Genomic DNA, 21,113 nt, shown 5'->3' with positions numbered 1-21,113 from the left:
GCCAAGTTTCCACTCATGGATCCAGCTGCCCACACTTGATCATCCCAAGGGCTGGCAGGGAAGTGCCAGCACAGCCCATGGCAGGGAGCTCCACGACAGGCACTGGCTCCTGCTGGAAAAACTTCTGTGTTTGTGTCTTATCCCAGGAAAAGTTTCTCCACTTCTTTTAGGGAAGAGGCACCAGCTCCCAAGCAAAATTATCGGGATAACTGGTGCAGAAAAACACCAATATCCAGATTTAAAGCCCATCAGAAAGGAATCCCGATCACCGGCCTTTGGAGAAGCATTGGGAAGGAGGCATTGCCATCTAGTGTCGGGCCGGGAAAGGGCTCGGCAGCGTAAACTGGGACTGACTGGGGGGATCGGTTTTAGACCCTCCCGGAAAAAAGCAGGGACAAGTGGACAGACAAGAGCACCCGGGACAGGTGAACAGCTGGGAAGCCCCTGCTGTGGAATTCACAGAATCCCAGAATGGTTTGGGCTGGAAGGGACCTTAAAGCTCATCCAGTCCCACCCCCTGCCATGGGCAGGGACACCTTCCACTGTCCCAGATTGCTCCAAGCCCCGTCCAACCTGGCCTGGGACACTTCCAGGGATGGGGCAGCCACAGTTTCTCTGGGCAACCAATGCCAGGGCCTCACCACCCTCATTCCTTCCCAATATCCCATCTATCCCTGCCCTCTGGCAGTGGGAAGCCATTGCCTCTTGTCCTGTCCCTCAGTCTCTTGTCCCAAGTCCCTCTCCAGCTGTCCTGGAGCCCCATTAGGGACTGGAAGGAGCTCTAAGGTTTCCCCAGAGCCTTCTCTTCTCCAGGTGAACACCCCCAGCTCTCCCAGCCTGGCTCCAGAGCAGAGGGGCTCCAGCCCTTGGAGCATCTTTGGCTCTGCATTTATTCAGTTCCAGCCTCACCCCCACATGAGCACACACTGGAATTTGCTCCCAAAGAACCCAACTCCAGGGAAGCTGGAGGAGTCACAGGATGTGCAGGGGACAAAGCTGGCATTCTTCAGCAATTTTAAATTTAGCACCAACACTCACAGGAACATCCAGCCAAAACAAAGAGCACAACACGCTGTTGCCCACAAAGGGAGTCAGCTCTACAGCAACAAACCAGACCCCATTCCCAAATTCCAGCTCCTTTCAGGCATTAATCCCTCTTGCACAATAAACTGGTACAGCCTTAATGCTCAGGTTGGTTTATTTTCTCAGAACAAAAATATCAAACGTAAGTTTTTAAAGAACAGCCTGTGCAAATACAAAACTTCACGGCCTCCTCCTCCCACTTACAGATTCCCTAAAAGCAGCCTGGAACCTGCAGGAGGTAGGATGTCAGGGCAGAGAGAAGGAACACTTTCCTCTCTCTGACAGCAGGACTTAATTCTTCTGGAAAATGTCTCAAAACACAGCAAACAAACCCAACTTCATGAAAATCAGTTTGTGTAGTACAAAAATGGGAACTTTCCCTTCATCTCTCAAAGCAGACAGTGCTCCTGCTCCTTTTCCCAAAACGTGATGCTGGAATCTCCACGTGCCCCCAGGTGGGCCTCCCTCCTGTCCAAGGGCTGGGCAGTTGGAAAGGTCCTAGGATGACAAAACATCACAGTCAGTGTCTCCCAGACATCACCTGCACAGTTTAATCCATTTCAGAATTAAATGGTCTGTGGTCACCAGCACAGCTCCAGTGGCCCTGAAAGAAACACCTGGAATTCTCTGGATTAACAGAGGTGAAACAGGCACAGGGAAATCCCCATAAAATCCATTCAACTTCCTCGTGGAGGACTTGGATAAAACTGAGTATTAAGTGACAAGAGCTCAAAAGTGGCCAGCCCAGCTCAGGGAAGCCCCAGAGAACTCTTCAGGCCACCCCCTTTCCTGCACAGGGGCATCCACACTTCCCATCACTTGTGCTTTTCCACTTCTATTCTGGGAAACCAAAGCCTGGATACTCACTCTTTGCCTTTGGAGACAGTCCTGTGTCTCCCAGAAGATTCCCTGTTCTCCTCATTCCATTTTCCTGTTATTTCTCCCCATGTTTCCCTGCTCCCAGCTCCTTCCTGGTGCAGGACAGGAGCACTGGGAGGCCTGGGATGGATCACAGAGCATCCCCAGTGCTTTGGGTGTTGTTACCTGCCCTCAACCCATTGCTCCCACTTACAGTTGGGTCCTCACCAGTCCTGGAGCCCTGGCACACATGGAGAAATGGCAGATTCCATATCCAGCCATTTCTCTCATCTCAGCCCCCACCCCATCCCTCCCTCCTTTTTTCAGAAGGAAACCAGCACCTTGGTGCAGCATCAGCTTTCTCTGGATAAGAACCAGGTGTGTTTCTACCCTGTGATTCCTCCTTCCCCAGCTCTGAATTTCAAAGGGGAACCTCTTGGGTCACTGATCAGGACTTGGCTCTCCTGCCTCACCTTCTAATGGCTCTACTGACCTCGCTGCCAAAAACTCACCTGCTCCTTCAAAGCCCCTCCCAGCCACACCTTCCCTCTGCTCCTGCAGAGCCAGGACCTTCCCCTCCCTGGCCCTCACACCCAGCACCTTCTCCTGTGCCTGGTGTCACATCCTGCTGCTTGTGGTGTTGCTGCCAGTGGCCCCTCTGAGGTACCAGTGAAGAAATAATGATACAGGGGGTACTTCCTTGATTTATCAGTAAAAATGGTACCAAATCACTGAGGAAACATCAGCCTGGTCCCTCTGTCACCCACAGGATAAACAGCAAAGACTGAACAGATAAAAATCAGGAAAATCCTTGGAAACCTTTCCCCAGGATAACCCCTTCTGTGTATCCTGCAGCAGCTCTGAGGGTCAAAGGATCCCATCCAAGAGGTGCCTGACTCAGCTCAGGAATACCAGGAGCCCAAACCCATTTTTATACTTTTCCAGCACCCTGGCTCAGCCAGCCCAGCTGCACCAGCCATGCCTGCACATGGAAATCAAATTACTGGTAGCAAAATAAGGAAGCTTGTCCCTTAGAGGATATCAGCTTACAGGCTGCTAACCAGGAGGCAAAGAAACCAGGAATTGTGAGGGAAACTGCTGCTTTACAGAGCGAAGGACGAGAAGATGAAGCATCACATGATGCTCAGAATCCACACCTCGTTCATTGTACATCCTTGAAAGGCACCACAGGATCACTGGATAATTAGGGCTGTGAGGAACATTCAGGAGTCTCCAGTCCAGCCTCCTGCTCACCCCAGTGACTCATCTCCCTCCGCTGACCCCAAGAGGAGCCGGGATTGTCGGGATTGTCAGTCCCTGTGCTCGGAGCCACACGGAACCCATGACTCAAGGGCCACCCTGCCAGAAAACTGAGCCTGAATCAGCACAATGTGCCTCTCTCTAGGGCTGTCCCCAATTTAAAGTTTGGGATAATAAAAGCACAAAAGCGTAGAGGAACTTTCAAGGCTGCCAGAAGCACAGGAGTGAAGATTTCCAGCCTCGCACAAACTGGGATTCAAGGCAGAGTCACCATCCTGGTTCACCCACACCCACCAAGAGCCTCATTTCACAGGCTCCTTTTACTGCCAAACCTTCCAAAACTAGGGGTACATGATGTTCCTGACATACAGGATACCCAGAGCCAGTTCAGGCTGGCAGCACTTTCCAATGTCTCCCCTGAGCAGGAGAAGGGGGAGAGGAAGTTTCTAAAGACGGAAAACGACTGGAGGACACTTGAGCTGATCTCTTCTCTTTGAAAATGAATCAGAGAGAGAAATGCTTAAATCATTTCTCCAGTTCACAGCATGAAGTTCTATCAGCCAGGACAAGGAAAGAAAGGCTTGAAGTGTGGGGGGAAAAAAAAAAATCCTTACCCTTGATGTGCTACAGTGTTCTGTGTGTTGTCAGACTAAAGCATCCTTGCTCCTGCTAAAATGCGACTGACTTCCACTCTGCTCCTTGTCAGTCTGATCCCATCCTCACACAGCACTTCCTTCAGGTGTTCCCAACAGGAATACTTCAAAGCTGATCCCTGCATGTTCCCACTGGCTGTTGGCTGTGGTTTGGGGTGTCTAACTGGGTACAAACCTACTGATGCTTCGTGTGCACCAGGAAAATAAAGGATCAAACCGAGAGGGTTTCGTGGCTCCTATTTGAAGTAATAAAGTCTTTACATGCAGCTAATTAAAAAAAATATTCAAACTGAAACCCTAAAGCCATTTCAGGGAGTGTTTGATCAGCTCATCTCTTTCATTTCCACCTAATGGCTCCACAATCAGAGGAGAAGTGGAGGGGAACCACAGGGCCCTGCAGACACGGGAGCTGGAAGGGGTTCAAAGCCTCTGCTGCTCCTGCACGGAGGGGAACAGCCCAATCCAGGCAGGACCCTGCTCCAAGATTGTTTCCTTCACTTAACAGCAGGTTGGCAGCAACTCAGCGAGGCACAGGGTGCCTTTGAAGTTCACACACAGGCCTGTTGGTCCCGGCTATTTTAATTCCTCCTTTGCAATGACAAGGCCAACCATCAATTCACAGTGAGCAACATGCCAGGTCATAGGTCATTTATATCCACAGTCACCTTTACTCTGCATTAAAGCCATAATTAACAGTTAATGTTTAACTGAGGCTTTACAATTTGGTCTAAGTTGCTTTTTTTTTGCACAGAAAACTGTTGGTGCATCTTTCCCAGCTCCCCCTTCTCCTGCCTCCATTCTCTAGCAGGGCTGCAGGGAAGCACTAAACACAGCAGATAAAGTTTTTATCGAAGCAGGAAGAAACTGCAAAGTTGGAGTTGTGCATTTAAACCACCTCTCCTGCCAGTTCAGCCCTTGCTACACCCATACCTCGAGGCAGCAGCTGCCAGCAGCACTGCACGGGGATAACCCCTCAGTGAGAAGAGTGTTCCTCAAGGGAAGTATCCAAGAAATCAGGTTGGTGGGGGCAGCCTGGAAGGCTTTTATATCCCAGAAAAGTGACCTCAAAGGATATTCAGAGAAATGCAGCCTCCTCATGTCTCTTAGGGGAGACAGAGCACCTTCTCTTCAATGCTTGTGTTGGATCTAAACGGGATTTGCAACGGGCATGGAGAAGAAAGGAAGGGAAGTAGCCAGAAGGATCCAGCACATCCAACACCACAGCTCCACATGAGCCTGCTGGGAACAGCAACCATCTGAAAAGGGCTCTTCACTCAGACCCTGCCCAGCCCCACAGACACTGCCACTCTGGAATGACAGCCTGGAGAAAAACCACCACAGCCAGGAGGGAAGCAATCTCATGGAGCCCACAAGAGGCTAGTGACAGGCTGCAGAGTGCCAAGAAGAAAGCCCAGAAGCACCAGGGTGCTCTCAGCAGCTGATCAACTCCATGTCTGGGCAATCCACCCTGACACAGCACAGCCACAGCTATTTCCAGCTCCAGGCTGTCCTGCTCTATCTGGACACAAGGCATTGCCATCCCTGGGGGCTTTCTCTGAGTATGCCATGAGAGAATTCCCTAATTAGGGACCACTTATGTGCTCTCTGAGGAAGTGGCTCTGCAGTCAGCCCTGCCCTCCCCTGTCCCCAAGTGCTGTTTGGGGATGTCCAGCTGTGAGTGCTTCAAGTGGCCACTTCAATGCCGAGGTGGTTGTGGGTGTTCCTGCAGAGCACACAGCACCCAGACACTCATCCAGACATCCAAAGGCTGGCACAGGCTCCAAATGCCCCATCTAAGGCGCCCAAATCCACAGAGGAAGGTGGAAGGAGCAGATGTGCTGCTCCTAGTGTCTAGAGCCAAGCTACATGAACTCCCACTGCCCTCTTAAATGCTTTTTTCTCAGCATTTTTTTCCCCCCAGTCAATTTGTCATGATCCTCAGCTCTGCAAAGGATCCACAGCAAGTTCCAAGCGCTGCCTGTATGCCAGACAGACAGCTCAGTGGCAGCAGCAATTCTCCAGAGATCTCTAACAAGTCTCAACTCCAAAGGCCCTGAATGCTGATGACATGCACTGCCATCCTGAACCTGAGGTGATGGAAGGAGGAGCTGTCAAGTCTGTTCAGATCTGGGATAGGACAAGGATTCCTAATGTAAAAAGGAAGAACAGAAAGCAGAGCTCATTCCAAAGCACTTCTAAAAAAAAACAACAAAAACACCAAAACCCAAATCCCCTTCAAACAGCACCCAGATAAAGCAGAAAAACCACTTCTTCAGAGAGCAAGAGGTCTCACAAGAGGGACAATTATGAGAAGGTGAAAGAAGGGATGAACTCTTCAACACACACTTCTGACTCAGAAGGGACTTCACCCAGCAAGTCAGGGCTGACACTGATCCTTAGGGCAGCTCCCAGTCCTTGAAGAGCTCAGATAACTCCCAGGTCAATAATGCCCAGCATTCTATGGAATCAACAGCCCCGACAGAGCAGGGTGGGCAGTGCAGGAGGCACATCAAGGTCATGTCTGTCCTTACTGGAAATAACTCTCCAGCTCTGCAAAGCAGCTCTCAGCAGTGCCAAGGCACTCCCTGCATCTGAAGCAAGAAGTCTTTCCAAAAGCACGTTCCCCAAATCCAAAGCCCTTGTTGGGATCTCCTGGTGGTGACAGACACAGACAGGGCCTGTTTGCAAAGTGCTGCTGCTCCAGTGTCAGACACGACCCTCAGCACCCAGGGGCTGTTCCAGCAGGGATGCAGCTCCCAGTCCATCAGCTGATGGAAAGGACACCCCAACCCAGAGTGGCTGAGGGAGCTGGGGGGGCTCAGCCTGGAGAAAAGGAGGCTCAGGGGGGACCTTCTGGCTCTGCAAGTCCCTGACAGGAGGGGGGAGCCGGGGGGGGTCGGGCTCTGCTCCCAGGGAACAAGGGACAGGAGGAGAAGGAACAGCTTCAAGCTGTGCCAGGGGAGGGTCAGGTTGAATACTGGGGAAAGTTTCTTCATGGAATGGCTTGTCCAGCCCTGGCACAGCTGCCCAGGGCAGGGGTGGAGTCCCAGTTCCTGGAGGAGTTTGACAGACGTGGATGTGGCACTTGGGGATGTGGGTCAGTGGTGGCCTTGGCAGTGCTGGGGGAAGGGTTGGACTCGATGACCTTAGAGGGCTTTTCCAACACAAAAAAAATCTGAGATTCACTGACTCCATGCACTGGGATGCAGTGCTTGGCAGCTGAGAAGCAGAGGAGTATTTCCCAAAACCACAATGAACACTTTTAGGGCTCTCAGCACTTATTTAATTTAACCTCAGCTGTCTCTGCATTTAAAGCTCTTCCCAAGCCTGTCACTGTTTCCCTGCTCACTTTGCTGGAGCACAGAGCTGGCAGGTTTAAGACTCTGACCAGCACAGCACCCTCTTGTAACCAGGAGAGCATCTCCCCTGAAGGGTGTCAGGTCAATAAAAGTTTCCATGGACATTTAAAATCCCTGGATTTAAAACTAAGAGAAATAGATAGGACAAAAGCATCTCTTCTGCTAGTTCAGAGAGAACACCTGGAGATTCCAGAGCAGCAGGATTGGTGCCCAGCCAGGGCACCACTGAAGGGGTGGAGAAAGAAGGCTTTAAAAATTATGATTCAGAGAAAAAATTAGGATAACTGTGTGTTTCCTTGCTGCTGGAAGTGAGGGCCAGTGATTAAATGCCCTGCAAAGCTAAAAGTTCATAAAGAAATTCCCATCTTACACATAACCCATTCTCTTTAAACTGCACCTGCATGATAAACCAGGAGTTATCATGGGAATGAGAAGAGCCCAGGACCTTCTTCACGCTCTACTGGTTTGTAACAGCAGAATATTTTGTATTAGAGTTCCTGGCAAAGGCTCTGAGAAGTAAAACCCCACACAGGGGTATTCCCTGGGGACTCAGCCTGGCCTTCCCAGGGCCAGGTGGCCTCAGGCAGGAGCTGGGGGAAAACAAGACTCACAGAAAGTTGGAAAAGCCCTCTGAGAGCATCAAGTCCAACCATCAGTGCAGCACCACCTTGTTCACCACTAAACCACGTCCTAAGTGCCACTTCCACGTGTTTTCTGTACACTTCCAGGGATGGTGACTCCACCACTGCTCTGGGCAGGCTACTCCAATGCTTTACAACCCTTCCCACTGAGAAGTTTTCCCTGATATCCAACCTAAACCTACCCTGGCACAGCTTGAGGCCATTTCCTCTGGTCCTGTCCCTTGATCCCTGGGAGCAGAGCCCGACCCCCACCTGGCTCCCCCCTCCTGTCAGAGATGCAGCCAGGGATCTGCTCCTGCCTCACCTGGCAGCTTTGTGTTTGAGCACAAAGGGGGAATCCCAGGCTTTAGGCACTTCCTAAGTCAGAGAGGACAGCCCAGGGCCCCAAGGCAGTCCTTGGATGAGGCTGGAAGATGGACACTGTAGGACACTGAGATATTGCACAGATCTCCCTCTTTTCCCTTTCACATCCTATTTTGGCTTCTAAGCCCCAGCCAGATCTCTCAGTCTGGAAAACCCCCCCCTAGTGCATCCAGGCCCATGTCCAGTACACCCACTGGGAAAGCATGTCAGGGCATCCCTAAAACCAGGTCCTGCAGTCCTCTCTCCAGAGTTTCCAGAGCCCAAGATCCTACCAGAGATACTACAGGTACTGCTGCAGGAAGGAACTGCAGAACAACTCTGGCAAAAAAAAAAAAAAAAAAAAAAAAAAAAAAGGCAAGATGCTAGAAGAGGAGAGAGCTGGAGGGAAAACAAAAAACCCCAACCCAACCACCTCATTAAAAGCTTTTCTCCTTCCTCTGCTTAACAAGGAGAATGCTTAATTAAGTCCTCCTTCAAGCCTTCCCCCTCGCCCAGCCAGGCTCAGCAGAAAGCAGAGATTTAACAATTTCCTTTGCAGCACAGGACACCTCTGTGGGACAGGAATTTGCATATTCTAAAGGAGCAGTGAATTGCTGGTTCTGTGTTGCTCAGCAGTGGGGAGGGACAGGATCAGCAGGAGGCACATTTCAGATGCCAGGAACAACCAGAGCAGGAGGGGAAGGAGCAAGTTGCTGTTTACTCCAAGTCTGGAGCTTTCCCAAGGCAGGACTTTGTTTTATGCACAGACTCCGTTTATTTGCAAGTCTCTTTCAGCTTATTAGGTCAGTTTAACTGGCAACTGCTGCTGATTTTAAACCCAATTATAGTCACTTCTACCTGGTGACACAGCCCCAGTTCTACAGCCAATTCTCACCCATTAATGCCTTCAGAATTGGTAGGACTTGCTATTCATGGCAATCACAAGTTTGACCTCAGAGTTACTGTTTCCTGCCATAATTTCAGCCCTGTTTGTTTGCACTGGAACATTTCCCCCTGTGCTCCCAACTCCTGGGACCACTTCTCCTGTGTACTGAGTTGAGGTGCACATTAGAGACAAGTTTTCAACTTAGGCTCACTTATAATGAAAAAAAAAAAAGCTCAAATGCTCATCTTTCTGGGACAAAAGTATCACCAAGGACCCTCTACTAGAACCCAGACATTCCTAAGGAATTTGTCCCCACTCCTCATGATTTAGATCTCTTACAATGAAGGACCAGAGTAACACAGTGATGACAAATTCCTTTTTTTTTTTTTTACTACTGGGTCTTTCAAACAACCACCAAAAGCTCCCATAAGCCAGCAGGCCTCAGCCCACCATCCTGCAGCTTTGGGGACACCGATGAGGACTTCCAGCTCTGCACATCCCAGGAAACTGGGCTTGACACACCTGCACCACACAGAGGGGACAGAGGCAGGTAAATACCCCAAACCCAGAGAGGGACAAGCAGGAGACACAAGACATTTCCAAGGAACTGCAGCAGGATGGATTTAAGAAAGTGTTTGTGCCTCTGTTTTTCCCTCTGAGTATTCCTGAATTCCCCCAGAAAGTACCATGAGCAGCCTTGCACTTCACCAAAGAAAAGATCTATTTTGACCACAAACTGCATTAAAAAGGTGAAAACTGTGTTCTGAGCAAGATGATGTTTGTAGCAATTTGAGGAACTGGGTTCTACAGGGAGAAGGACACAGAAATGATGGAATGCTCTGGTTTGGAAGGAACCTTAAAGATCATATTGCTCCATGGGCAGGGACACCTTCCACTGTCCCAGGTTGCTCCAAGCCCTGTCCAACCTGGCCTTGGACACTTACAGGGATGGGGCAGCCACAACTTCTCTGGGCAACCTGTGCCAGGGCCTCCCCACCCTCCCAGGGAAGGATTTCTTCCTAATAGTCGACCTAAATCTCCCCTCTTTCAGCTTAAAACCATTCTCCCTCATCCTATCACCGCAAAATCCCTTGCAAAGACACTGGGCAGGAGGAGGATGCTCAGGTGTGCCCAGGTTTGGGTGCAGTTGTACAAAACATACAACACAGCCCTGGGTTATCCAGTGCAGAGGAATGAACCTTGTCCCTGCAGCAGAGCAGGACTCCCCAAAGGCACAGCACCCAGGAAGGAGCTCTGAGGCAGGGGAGGGATGCAGCAGTGTTCCAGGAGGGAGGAAAAGCCACAGCTACAGCTCCAAGACATTTGGGAGCTGGACCATGGGTCAGCTCAGTGCTCCACAAGCACCTGCCAGCTGGTATGCAGGAAAGTTTTCCACAGTTGTTATGATTCCACTGGATCATCAACCATGGCACTCCCAGGCCATCTCCTCACTCAGTGCCTTACACAGAAGGGATGGAGTCAGACTGCCCCAGTACAGCTTGTGCCCTAAACTGGTACAAGGCTGTCAGAAAACACTAAAGAACGTTCTGCTTCCACCCTGACTAATTCCCAGTGTCTTTGACAGGGAGTAGGAGCTCCTGCTGGAACTGCTTTGCTCCTCTCTGAATGTGTAATGAGGTTTTAGAGCAGCAGCCCAACCTCCAGCTCAAAGGCCCTGCAGGAACCTCCTCCAGCAAAGGGACTTCTCTTGCCATGAATGAACAGTAGAATCCTGTTTAGGTCTTGGTGATTTATGTTTGTCTGGAGACTTGGTCTATTTTTAATGCTGCAACTAAAATCAACTTCCAAGCTGTGTAAGGTGGGAGAACTCCACACACTGGGGTCAGTGGATAAACTCTGGCTGATGAGTTCAGCCCAATCCTTAAGCTCAGCCCTATAGAAGTGTCTCCTTTTCCCTTTCCCTTTGTACTTCTCAGTCTCCCCTAACCAAATCCACTGGTTTACTTCCACCAGCTCTGTGGAAATCAGTACCTTCACAAGCCACTTTCTGGGAAACAAGAGGCCACAGAACCTTCCCAGGGGAGGACCCGTGTGGTGCCCCAGATCACCACAATCCCTCAGACTCCCACCACAAAGCAGGGCCAAGCTGATGCCCAGAGCCACACAAAAAGTTTCCCAGGTCAGGCACCACCAGGAATGAGACCCAAGGTCCTACAGAGGCTTCCAAACTGGACTTCAGCAAGTGGAGAAGCAGAGCCTCTTGCCAAGCCCAGAGCCACAGATTTCCCGCACAAGACCTCGTCAGTCTTAAATCCCCTTTCAGAGCTCCTTTCTTGGGGCAGGTACCTGTGACAGGTGTCACCAGTGTCATCCCACAGCCAGGGCAGAAGGATTTGTGCTCTGAGGCCACACACTCAGCTTGGCCCAAGGCACAGGGGCAGCAGGAAGGGCAGAGGTTACACAAAGAGGCACATCCAGCCAGGAGAGGGTTGTGTTCTTTTAGGACCCAACCTCTTCCTCGAACACTGCCTTAACTCCCTCACAAGCACAGACAAAAGAGCCAAGCTTAAAAAACACCACTGCACTGATGGAAAGGCTGCCAATATTCATTTTCTGCAAGCAAGGAGGTGCTGCCTGTGCTTCAGGAGAGAGAGAAAACAGCAGCAAAGTGACGGCCCCGAGCTGGGGATGCTTCCTGACAGAAGGCTGCTGTCATTTTCCACAGCTCCTTCCCTTGGGTTTACCCCAAAGCAAGAGACCAGCAAAGATTTCCACTCCCCCCCCTTGTACCCCCCTGAAGGTTTTGACAAAAAAAGGAAAAAAAAATGATCAAAGAGCCTTTGTGCATTTATAAACCCGTCAATTTTGCTGGAAGATTTAAGGCTTTAAAGAGTCCAAAACAGCCATTTGAAATTTTTTCTCCAAACAGGTTTTTTAATATTTAAAAAAACTCCAAAAAACAAAACAAAAAAAAACAAACCAGAAATAAAATATTTAGATTTTTCTGAAGTGAGGCATTCCAACAGCTCCAGACAGGAGAGCTGGAGGGGAGGAGGAAATCCAATTCTTAAGTTTGACAGGAACAAGTTTTTTTTTTTTTGTTTCTTTTAATTGGCAGAGAAATAAGACTACAGAGCTATTCCTCCCCCTGGCTCTGAGCAGGAATAGCTGGGATAAGCAGCACAGGAAACAACAAACCAAACTTACTCAACTCCTGGCAGTTCCAGGTCCCTGTCCCAGGAAAAATTCCCCGAGCTGATGATGCAGCAACACTCCACCATCCCGCCCTTCACCTTCCACTTTGCCTCCAAAACCCTCCCACGCAGAAGAGAAGCAGGTTCCCCACCTGAGAACACAGCACAGAGGTTTGGGAGAGCTCAGCCTTTTTTTTCCCCACAGCCTGGTTACCTTGATTCCTGCTCAGCCACAAGAGCTGTCAAACATTCTGCAGCACATGTCCTTCTCCGTTTCCACGTACTCCTGGTAGCACCTGCAGAGCAGAGACAGGATGGCATCAGGGGCTGGGGACTGCCAGGGCCACAACCCAAAAACAGAGCTCATTTTTTCTGTAGAATATTACTTTTCTACATAAATAAATTAGCCTGATGTAACAGTGTGTTTGCAGCACAGACACAGCTCATCCAAGTCCTTCTCTCTGCCACGTCAGGGAAGAAGAGCTGGAAACGTTGTGCCTCCTCCTCAGATCTTGGGTATCTGCTTTACTGGACCAAGCCAACTGAGGTAGAGGTGTAGCTTTCTAATCCAACTTAAATCATTTATTTGCCTTTTGGGAGCCAGATGATTTCTACACCAGTTTTGGAAGTGTGGGACAGTGCAGAGGAACCCCACCTGTGTGCTGTGGGATAGTTTTGTGTCTCCCTGCAGGAGCTCCTTCAGCACCCAGGAGACATTGTCTGAGTGCCCTACACCAGGATATCCACCATGGACACAGGATGGGCAGGGGACAGCAGGGATTTGTGTCAGGACTAAGTGGATGACAAGGCAGATGTTCCCTCCTCTGTTCTCACTTCAAAAAAGCAGAAGCTTCCCAGCCTGCTCCATTTGAATCCCTGCTTATCCAGGCACAGCATCCTCTGCTCCCTGTGCTCTCACCTCACTGGTGAGGAATCCCTGAGCCACAGGGTGACTCAGTTTGGGAGCTGTCCCAGGGAGCAGTGGCTGCCCACGGGGTCAGTTTTCCTGCATCTGCTGCCATATAAGGCCAAAAGCAAAGGTTTTTGTGCAACAGGGCAGAACCAGCCCCAGGGTGGCTCCAGCTCTCCCAGCCCTGCCCTCAGCACCTCTGGGCCCAGAGCCCTCAGAAGGTTTGGTGAAGTGAAATCCCAGCACAGCAAATCTCTCCTGGTAAGGCTAAGACAGGGGTGGCTGAGCAGATCATGGATGCCCATCTGTGGATGGCACATTCCCACACCAGCCACAGCAGGAAATCCAAGAGCCCCTTGTTTGGAGGGGCAGATTCATGCCAGACATTGGAACGGCCCCATTTCACCCCAGATTTGATGCAACACAAACCTTCCAACAGAATTCCCAAATCCAGCAGCAGAATTTGCACCAAGACCACCACAGCTGGTACCAGGCACACATTCCACATGCCCCTCACCCTGGATTCTGCCTTTTCTCCAGTGAAGTGAATTTTGCCAAGAACTTGGTTCAGCTGGTAAACAGATGCTTTCCAAAGCTTTGTTTCAGACAGCAAAAGGGAGCTGCTGATTAACATGACATTCCTCTTAGCAGAAGATAAATGTACCCAGTGAGGAAGTGAAAAGCCTCTAAAAACAGGATTTTGATCCATACTCCAATTTCTGAAGCATTTGCCAGATCACACTGCAAGTTTTCTCAGGCAAAGGCAACATTCCAGATGGAGCTTGAGGTAAGGCCTCATTAACAACACCCAATTAACACTGGCTTCATCTATTTCTTACTAATTCCACTCTTTGCCAGTGGTAAAAGATCCCACCTGCAGAGATGCCTCCAGCTCTGGGGTCCTGAGCACAGGAAGGACTTGAACCTGCTGGAGCAAGTCCAGAGGAGGCCACACAAGAGCTGAAGCCTCTCTGCTTGGAGCCAGCCTGGGAGAACTGGGGGTGTTCACCTGGAGAAGAGAAGGCTCCAGGGAGACCTGAGAGCCCCTTCCAGGGCCTAAAGGGGCTCCAGGAGAGCTGGAGAGGGACTTGGGACAAGGGATGGAGGGACAGGACACAGGGAATGGCTTCCCACTGCCAGAGGGCAGGGTTGGATGGGATGTTGGGAAGGAATTCTTGGCTGTGAGGGTGGGGAGGCCCTGGCACAGGTTGGACAGAGAAGCTGTGGCTGCCCCTGGATCCCTGGAAGTGTCCAAGGCCAGGCTGGATGGGGTTTGGAGCAACCTGGGCTAGTGGAAGGTGTCCCTGCCCGTGGCAGAGGGTAGGACTGGATGAGCTTTAAGGTCCCACCCAACCCAACCCATTCTATGGTTAAAAACAAAAAAATACACCAATTTTACCAGGCACTGAAGCAGGAACTGCAGGACAACAGTGGTTTAATGCACACTCAGCTCTGACACACCTTTGGCTGTAGGTGCTGCTCTCTCCAGAGCTGGAGCAGACAGAGGCACAAATGCCTTGCTGCTTCCTGGCAGCACCACCTCAACACTGTCAGCAAGATTCCTCTTTTACCTGCCAACATATTTCAAACAAACCTAAGGGAACACAAGAGGCTTCTAGAATGAGGCCTTCCAGCCCTGAACACGACCCAACCTCCAAGAGCAGCCAGATCTAGTGCAGAACTCCCTGCCCTCACCTCACAGACTGGGAGCTCCACACCCAGAGGGAGACCTGCATGAATACAAGGGCTTTATTTCAGATTTCCACACCAACGGCTAATCCTGCCTTCGAGCTCTTTGTGCTTCAGAAGTAACAGAACAAGTTTGAAGACTTGGTGTCATCACAGACTGTCAAAGATGATGTGGATACACAGGACACTGATGTGACAGAACAGCTCTGCACCAGAACATTCCCTGGAGAAGGCACTCAGCCCTCCAGACTGGCTTTTCCAGCAGCACCAGCCACTCTTTTTAGATGTTGTTGCTGCCTACAAACCTTTCTGCAAGTGCCTGGCAGCGACACACAAAAGGGGGTTCATATTCCAAGGCTGCTTTGTGAGCTCTGGAGCTGGGCATGGCATCACTCCTGCCCCTGTGAACAGTGCCAGGACAGCACATACTTTTGGGAACTAGTTGGTGCTTCTGGCAGTTTCAAAGGAAGAGCAGAATGAGGGCAGAGACAAGCATTACTCATGTTTTGGTGGGGCTGGGCCATGACTAAAGCTGGCAGGGTTGTCCTGTACTCAGCCTGAGGGTGAAGGCAGAGTTTGCCTTCAGGGCTGCTCAGTTATTACCTCTAAACCAGCAAGAAATTCACTTTTAACAAACAGCAGTATTTGTAGCATTGTGCACTGAAGCACTTGCAGTGCAGAAAAGCTGCTGTGATTAACCAACACGTCTTAAAGGGAATCAAAATCATACTTATTAATCCAGGACATGATCAGCTGGAGGTCCAGCCAACTGCATTTCACAGAGCCACAGAATATTCCCAGTTGGAAGGGACCCATAATGATCTTCAAGTCCAACTCTTCACTGACTGGCCCCTCCAGACACTGAACCCACAACCTTGGCATTATTAGCACCAAGCTCTAACCAACTGAGCTAAATTCACTGGGTTTGAGGCATTTTGGCAGCCCCCACATCCCTGTCCTCATCCTTACCTGCTCCCATCCCACCAAACCAACTGTATGGAAAGGGTGGTTGTTCCCAGCTCCTCACCTGCAGCTGCTGTGCCTCAAAAATGTTTTCAAGCAGTTTTCCCCACCTGCCTTTTCCCAAGTCACTCACTAACCCAATAGTTTGGTGTTTGGTTTGTTTTTTTTTTTAACAGTTTAAATGTTTTGGAATGGGTGTTCCAGCCCATCTAAGCCCTCCAGGGATAGAAAGGAGGGCTCTCACCTTGCCCACTTCTTCAGCTCGTTGTTGATATCACGGTTGAAGGGCTGGATTTGCTGGGCTCTAGTCAGGAAATCCCGGGATTTGTTGTATTCCCTCATGCAGAGACAAGCCTGGGAAGAAGATGGGTGCATTGCAAGGTAAATACAGACTCACTGCCCTTCTTCAGGACTCAACAACAAACATTCCTGAGACAGAGCCAGGTAGCTCAGGAATCCCCCAGGAGAAGCTCCAGGTGACAGACTCCCAGAGGGAAGGGGCAGGTGCAGCCAAACCACCTCGACTGCTGCAGAATCCAGGGGTTCCCTCCACAGCCAGGCCAGGGGGTTCTGGGATGATAAAACCAGAAGGATTTCTTTGTGCCCACCTGGCCACACCTGAACAGGGCTTTGACATTTCCCTGGTCCATCTCCAAGGCCTTCTTCCCGTATTTCAGAGCTCGCTCAGGACATTCCAGTTTCAGGTAAGTGAGGGAGAGGTTCAGGAGCAGAGGCACCTTGGAAGTGTTGATCTGGCTCCGCTCGGCCTCGCTGGAACAGCTGCGATCCAGGATGGAGAGAGCCTGAGCAGAGAGGCGGGAAAAAAACAACCAGTGCACAACAAATCCCTGCTGGAAAGTGAGGGATCCACCTCATCCAACAGCAACACCCCTGTTTCTGCTCACCTCAGTCAGCTAAAAGTAATAACAATCAGAACTGTAAATAGCACGTGGCATTCTCAGCTCAGCCACGTGGCCACGGGTTTAGGAGCTGATCAAGGAACTTGAAAGCAGCAGAATGAAAAGAAAATTACATCCAGGACTCAGATTTTAAGGACAAACATGGAAGAGAAATGTTACAGGGACAAAGGCAAGTTAAATTAATTTTGTTTCAAAAATAGCAGGGAAAAGCAACTGAATCTTTACCACCTCTGGAACTGTGGCAGATGCATTCCAGTTTGGGAATAACTGAGCATTTCCATGCCTGGAGAGGGAGCTGGGGGGCTCAGCCTGGAGAAAAGGAGGCTCAGGGGGAACTTTCTCACTCTCTCCAACTCCCTGACAGGAGAGTGGAACCAGGGGAGTTGGGCTCTGCTCCCAGGGAACAAGGGGCAGAACAAGAGGAAAAGGCCTCAAGTTGCAGGAGGCAACTGCAGGAGAGGTTTAGGTTGGATTTTAGGGAAAATTTCTTCATGGAAAGGGTTGTCCAGCCCTGGCACAGCTGTCCAGAGCAGTGGTGGAGTCCCCATCCCTGGAGAGATTTAACAGATATGTGGATGTGGCACTTGGGGACACGGGTTAGTGGTGGCCTTGGCAGTGCTGGGGGACGGTTGGAGTCGATCTCAAAGGGCTTTCCCAACCCTAAGGATTCTGTGACTCTATTCCCTCATTCACCACAGCTGCCTCCACAAAACCAGGTGTCCAAGCCCTGTTCTTCGATACCAAACTATGCCTGGAAGAGACAATGAAGTTATTTGCTCTCTAACCTGTACCTGCTGTGGTGAGCTAACAACAATCCCTGCTTCCACAGCTTTTCCCAAAGCACATCCCGCCTTTTCCTGGCTCCATACCCTTTTGTATCTGTGCTTGGCAACCCCAAAGTTCTGCTTATGGAAGAAGTAGTTGCCAAACTCTTTCTCCGTGGCCGCCACTTTCAACACCTTTTCTAGAGGAAACGTGTCCTTCTGTGCCTGGGGAAAGAAATACCTGAATTTCAGCTCATACAAAAGGAAACAAGCACAGAGCCCAGACAGGACAGCCCTGCACAGCCCCCTCTTATTCACAAAGCAGCAGCCAGGCCCTTGCCAAGGCCAGGCCATCACCATGTGGCATCTCCCCAGTCAGGCTGAAACTTTTTGTGCTGGTAATTCCTGATGAAGAGGTCAGGAAGCTCCCCAGGCCCACAGTAGGGCTGAAAAAAGCAGGAATGTGTCCTTAAATCCTGCCCAACTCTCTCAGCACACAGCTGAGTTAATACAAATGCTGTCACTGGCACAAAGCTGCTTGAAAGGCTCTGTTGCTCCAATTGCTCTCAGGGCAGCTCTGGGACGGCCTGACACCCCCCCCAAGAGACACCAACCAGCAAAAAAAAAAAAAAAAAAAGACCCAGGAATCATAAAAAAGATAAAAATGGAGGGACAGGTTTTGTCCTGGGTCTGCAAGTTGGAACCAGCACACAGAGAGAGGTCAGTCAGCCAGAAAGGGTGGGCAAGGAGGGAGTGTGGTTTCCTCACAGGGCTGTGGGGGAAAAAATCAGCCTGTGCTGGGGGCAGGAGAGGGGCAGGAGAGGCTCCCCAATCAGCCTCTGCCCCCACTCACTGACCCACAACCACAGCCCAAAGCCCTTGACATGAAAAGGGGAATTAACAATAACACCGTAACTCACCGGGGAGGAAAGAACAGGGAAGGAGCACTTGGGAGAGCAGCCAAGAGGCCGGGACAAAAGGGTGGGGGGTGGAGGGGGCACTGGGACTGAGCAGGATTGTTACAGACGGCTCCTTCCTGCTCCTTAGAGGAATTCCTGGAAGCTGGTGCCCTCTAGTTGTAAACATGAGGTTTCTGGTAAAGCTAAAAATAACCAGGAGCAGTTCCACCGACTCCTTCCAGCCCAGAGGAGCAAACAAAGGCAGCACCCGCACCGGGAGGGACACAAAGGGCAGGGACTCTGGATGTTTTTTTCCATTCCCCTCAAACACAACCACGAGCCATGAAAAGCACAGGGCAGGACACGGACAAGGCAGGACAAGGACCCCCGCCCCGTGTGTCGTTCCCAAACCTTACTCAGGAGACTCACGTCGCTCAGCTCGAAGAACAGGTCACACTCCTCCGAGTCGATGAAGTCCAGCAGCTCGACGTGGAAGAGCACGGTGGTGTCCGGGGGGATGTGTGGGGGGCAGCCCCGCGGGCCGTACGCGTACCGGGGGCTGAACCAGAACCGCGCCACCTCGCCCCGGGCCATGGACATCAGCCCCAGCTCCAGCCCCCACAGCGTGATGTCTGCCACAACCAGGGGTGCCAGGGGTGAGGCTCAGGGCCACCGACCCCCCTCACACGCCAAGCAGTGAGTTTTCCCAAAGCCTGGAGGAAAGAACTCCTTGGGAGCTCCTCAGCGGCTCCGCGGGGGGTTATCAGGCTGAGGGGCCGAGCACAAGGTATCACAGATCCAGGGTGGTCTGGGACCTTAGAGATCATCCAGCCCAACCCCTGCCATGAGCAGGGACAGCTCCTACTAGGCCAGGGTGCTCCAAGCCCCATCCAGCCTGGAAAAGAACAGCATCTCCTCTCTGGTGATTTCAAACAGGTGGGAAACACCTCCCTGCCCCTCCTGGGCAGAGGGTTGCAGGTGCACATTCCCCCTCCCATCTGAACCACGGGGATTTTGGGCTCCACTGACAACTTTTTAAGGTTTCAAACAACCTAGAGACACCAAATAGCACTTGAATTGAAATGTCTCAACACAACCCCAAGCCCCAAAAGGTCTCAATACAATCCTGAGCCCCAAAATGTCTCAACACAACCCTGAGCCCCAGGACCAACTTTGTGGCTCAAACCTACCTCTTCCAAGTTTCATCAGCTTTGGATACTTGCCGTGCCCATAGGAACAGAAGGGGTTATTCCAGTTTCCCAGGTACCCAGAGTACTTCACTGTGCAAAGGGAGGAGTGGGGAGAAGAGAAAAGCAAGAGTTTGGTTTCACATCCAGTGACAGCAACATCAGGAGCACACTCAGGGTTGGATTTGCAACACACTTTTTTCCTGCTTCTCTTTTTTCCTTCTGGTGTGGAACAGCAGAGGCAGCACAAACCCTTGTGTTCTACACCAAAAACCTGGTGCCACCCAAGCAGCCCAGTGGTGTTGTGTGTTTTAACAACATCCCCAGACAAAGCAGCTGCTTAACACTCCTGAGCTAATTAAGAGATGTGATTTTTGTGCTTTTAAGAATTGGAAACTTCAGCTGAGCAAATTAAAATGCCTCGGTTATCTGCAGAAATACTCAACAAAGCATTCCCTAACCAAAGCTGGAGACCTGGAGAGAGAGGAACAAAGGGGAAAACATACCCTCCAAGCTGTGAATCTGTGACTCCAGGTCTCCTCAGTTAGAAAACACACTGTAATGGGTGTTCCCTGATCCAGCACCAGCCCTGAAACCACTTCAGGAACCAATTCCAGCCTCAAACTTCTCTGTGAGCACAGGTGGGCCCTGGAAATCTTGCTTTCCTCAAGGTCAAGATGCCCTTTCCTTTAATCTGTCAGCCACAAGAAGTTACACAGGGTATCCCAAGTGCTAAAACACTGATAAGGAGAACAGACAGTCTCCAAAACAGAAAGACTTTGAAGTGCCTGTTCTGGTCTTTGCCAGCCACCAGCACCTCAACATAACAGGCTTGGGGCTCTTCCACAACAGGCTCTGCCCTCTTTGTCTCCCCCAGCACCTTCCCCTGGCCCTGCCACCCCGACCAAACCTGGCACTGAGGCACAGGGCACACGGATGGGCACCACACCCTCACTCCAGCTCACACTGCCAAGGAGTTTAAGCTTTTAGTCCTGGTGAACGCAGACTAAACTTATTAAGTGCTATTTAAAAGCTGCTCAGGGGCCTGATGTACCCATGACTTCGGGCACCACCACGGTGCTGCTGAGCACCACAATTAACCCCCTGGGGTGGCCAGGCTGAGCTCAGGCAGGACCCGGCACCAGGAGGGGGACACAGAGCCCCGGGGAGCTGCGGGAATGATGGAACGGCTCGGGTTGGAAGGGACATCAAAGACCACGGAGAATGAGATCATCCCATCACTGCCATGGGCACGGACACCTCCCACGAGCCCAGGGTGCCCTAAGCCCCGTCCAGCTTGTCCCTGGACACTTCCAGGAGTGGGGCAGCCACAACTTCTCTGGGCACCCTGTGACCCTCTCGCGGCCCACGGGAGGCTCCGGGTCCCCAGGCCCGGCTGTACCTGCCACGGAGGCGGAGGGTGGCACGACCTGCCCGGTGCCGGGGCGCAGCTGCTCCTTGCGCACCCCCCCATTGCCAGTCAGGTCCTCCAAGGGCTGAGAGGGCGCCGGGGCTGCTGCCGGTCCCGGGTCCCGGTCCCGGTC

At 51.2% G+C, this 21,113-nt stretch overlaps 1 protein-coding gene across 1 annotated transcript; it reads right to left on the bottom strand.

Annotated features, from left to right (window-relative positions):
• Positions 1 to 1,191: 1,191 nt before the first annotated feature.
• On the bottom strand, positions 1,192 to 21,113 carry FKBP6 (FKBP prolyl isomerase family member 6 (inactive)). The gene is made up of 8 exons (XM_051809618.1): positions 20,972 to 21,113; positions 19,573 to 19,662; positions 18,812 to 19,014; positions 17,589 to 17,708; positions 16,408 to 16,602; positions 16,044 to 16,153; positions 12,452 to 12,533; positions 1,192 to 1,581 (listed from the first exon to the last, which is right to left on the bottom strand). The coding sequence occupies exons 2-7, from the start codon at positions 19,586 to 19,588 to the stop codon at positions 12,464 to 12,466; spliced, it is 714 nt and encodes a 237-aa protein (XP_051665578.1). The 5' UTR covers positions 19,589 to 19,662; positions 20,972 to 21,113; the 3' UTR covers positions 1,192 to 1,581; positions 12,452 to 12,463.

This window comes from Manacus candei, unplaced genomic scaffold (assembly GCF_025592945.1).
Source record: "Manacus candei isolate 608988 ecotype Guabito, Panama unplaced genomic scaffold, ASM2559294v1 h1tg000076l, whole genome shotgun sequence".
Classification (NCBI taxonomy): Eukaryota; Metazoa; Chordata; class Aves; order Passeriformes; family Pipridae; genus Manacus; species Manacus candei.
This window is presented reverse-complemented; position numbering and strand designations above follow the sequence as displayed.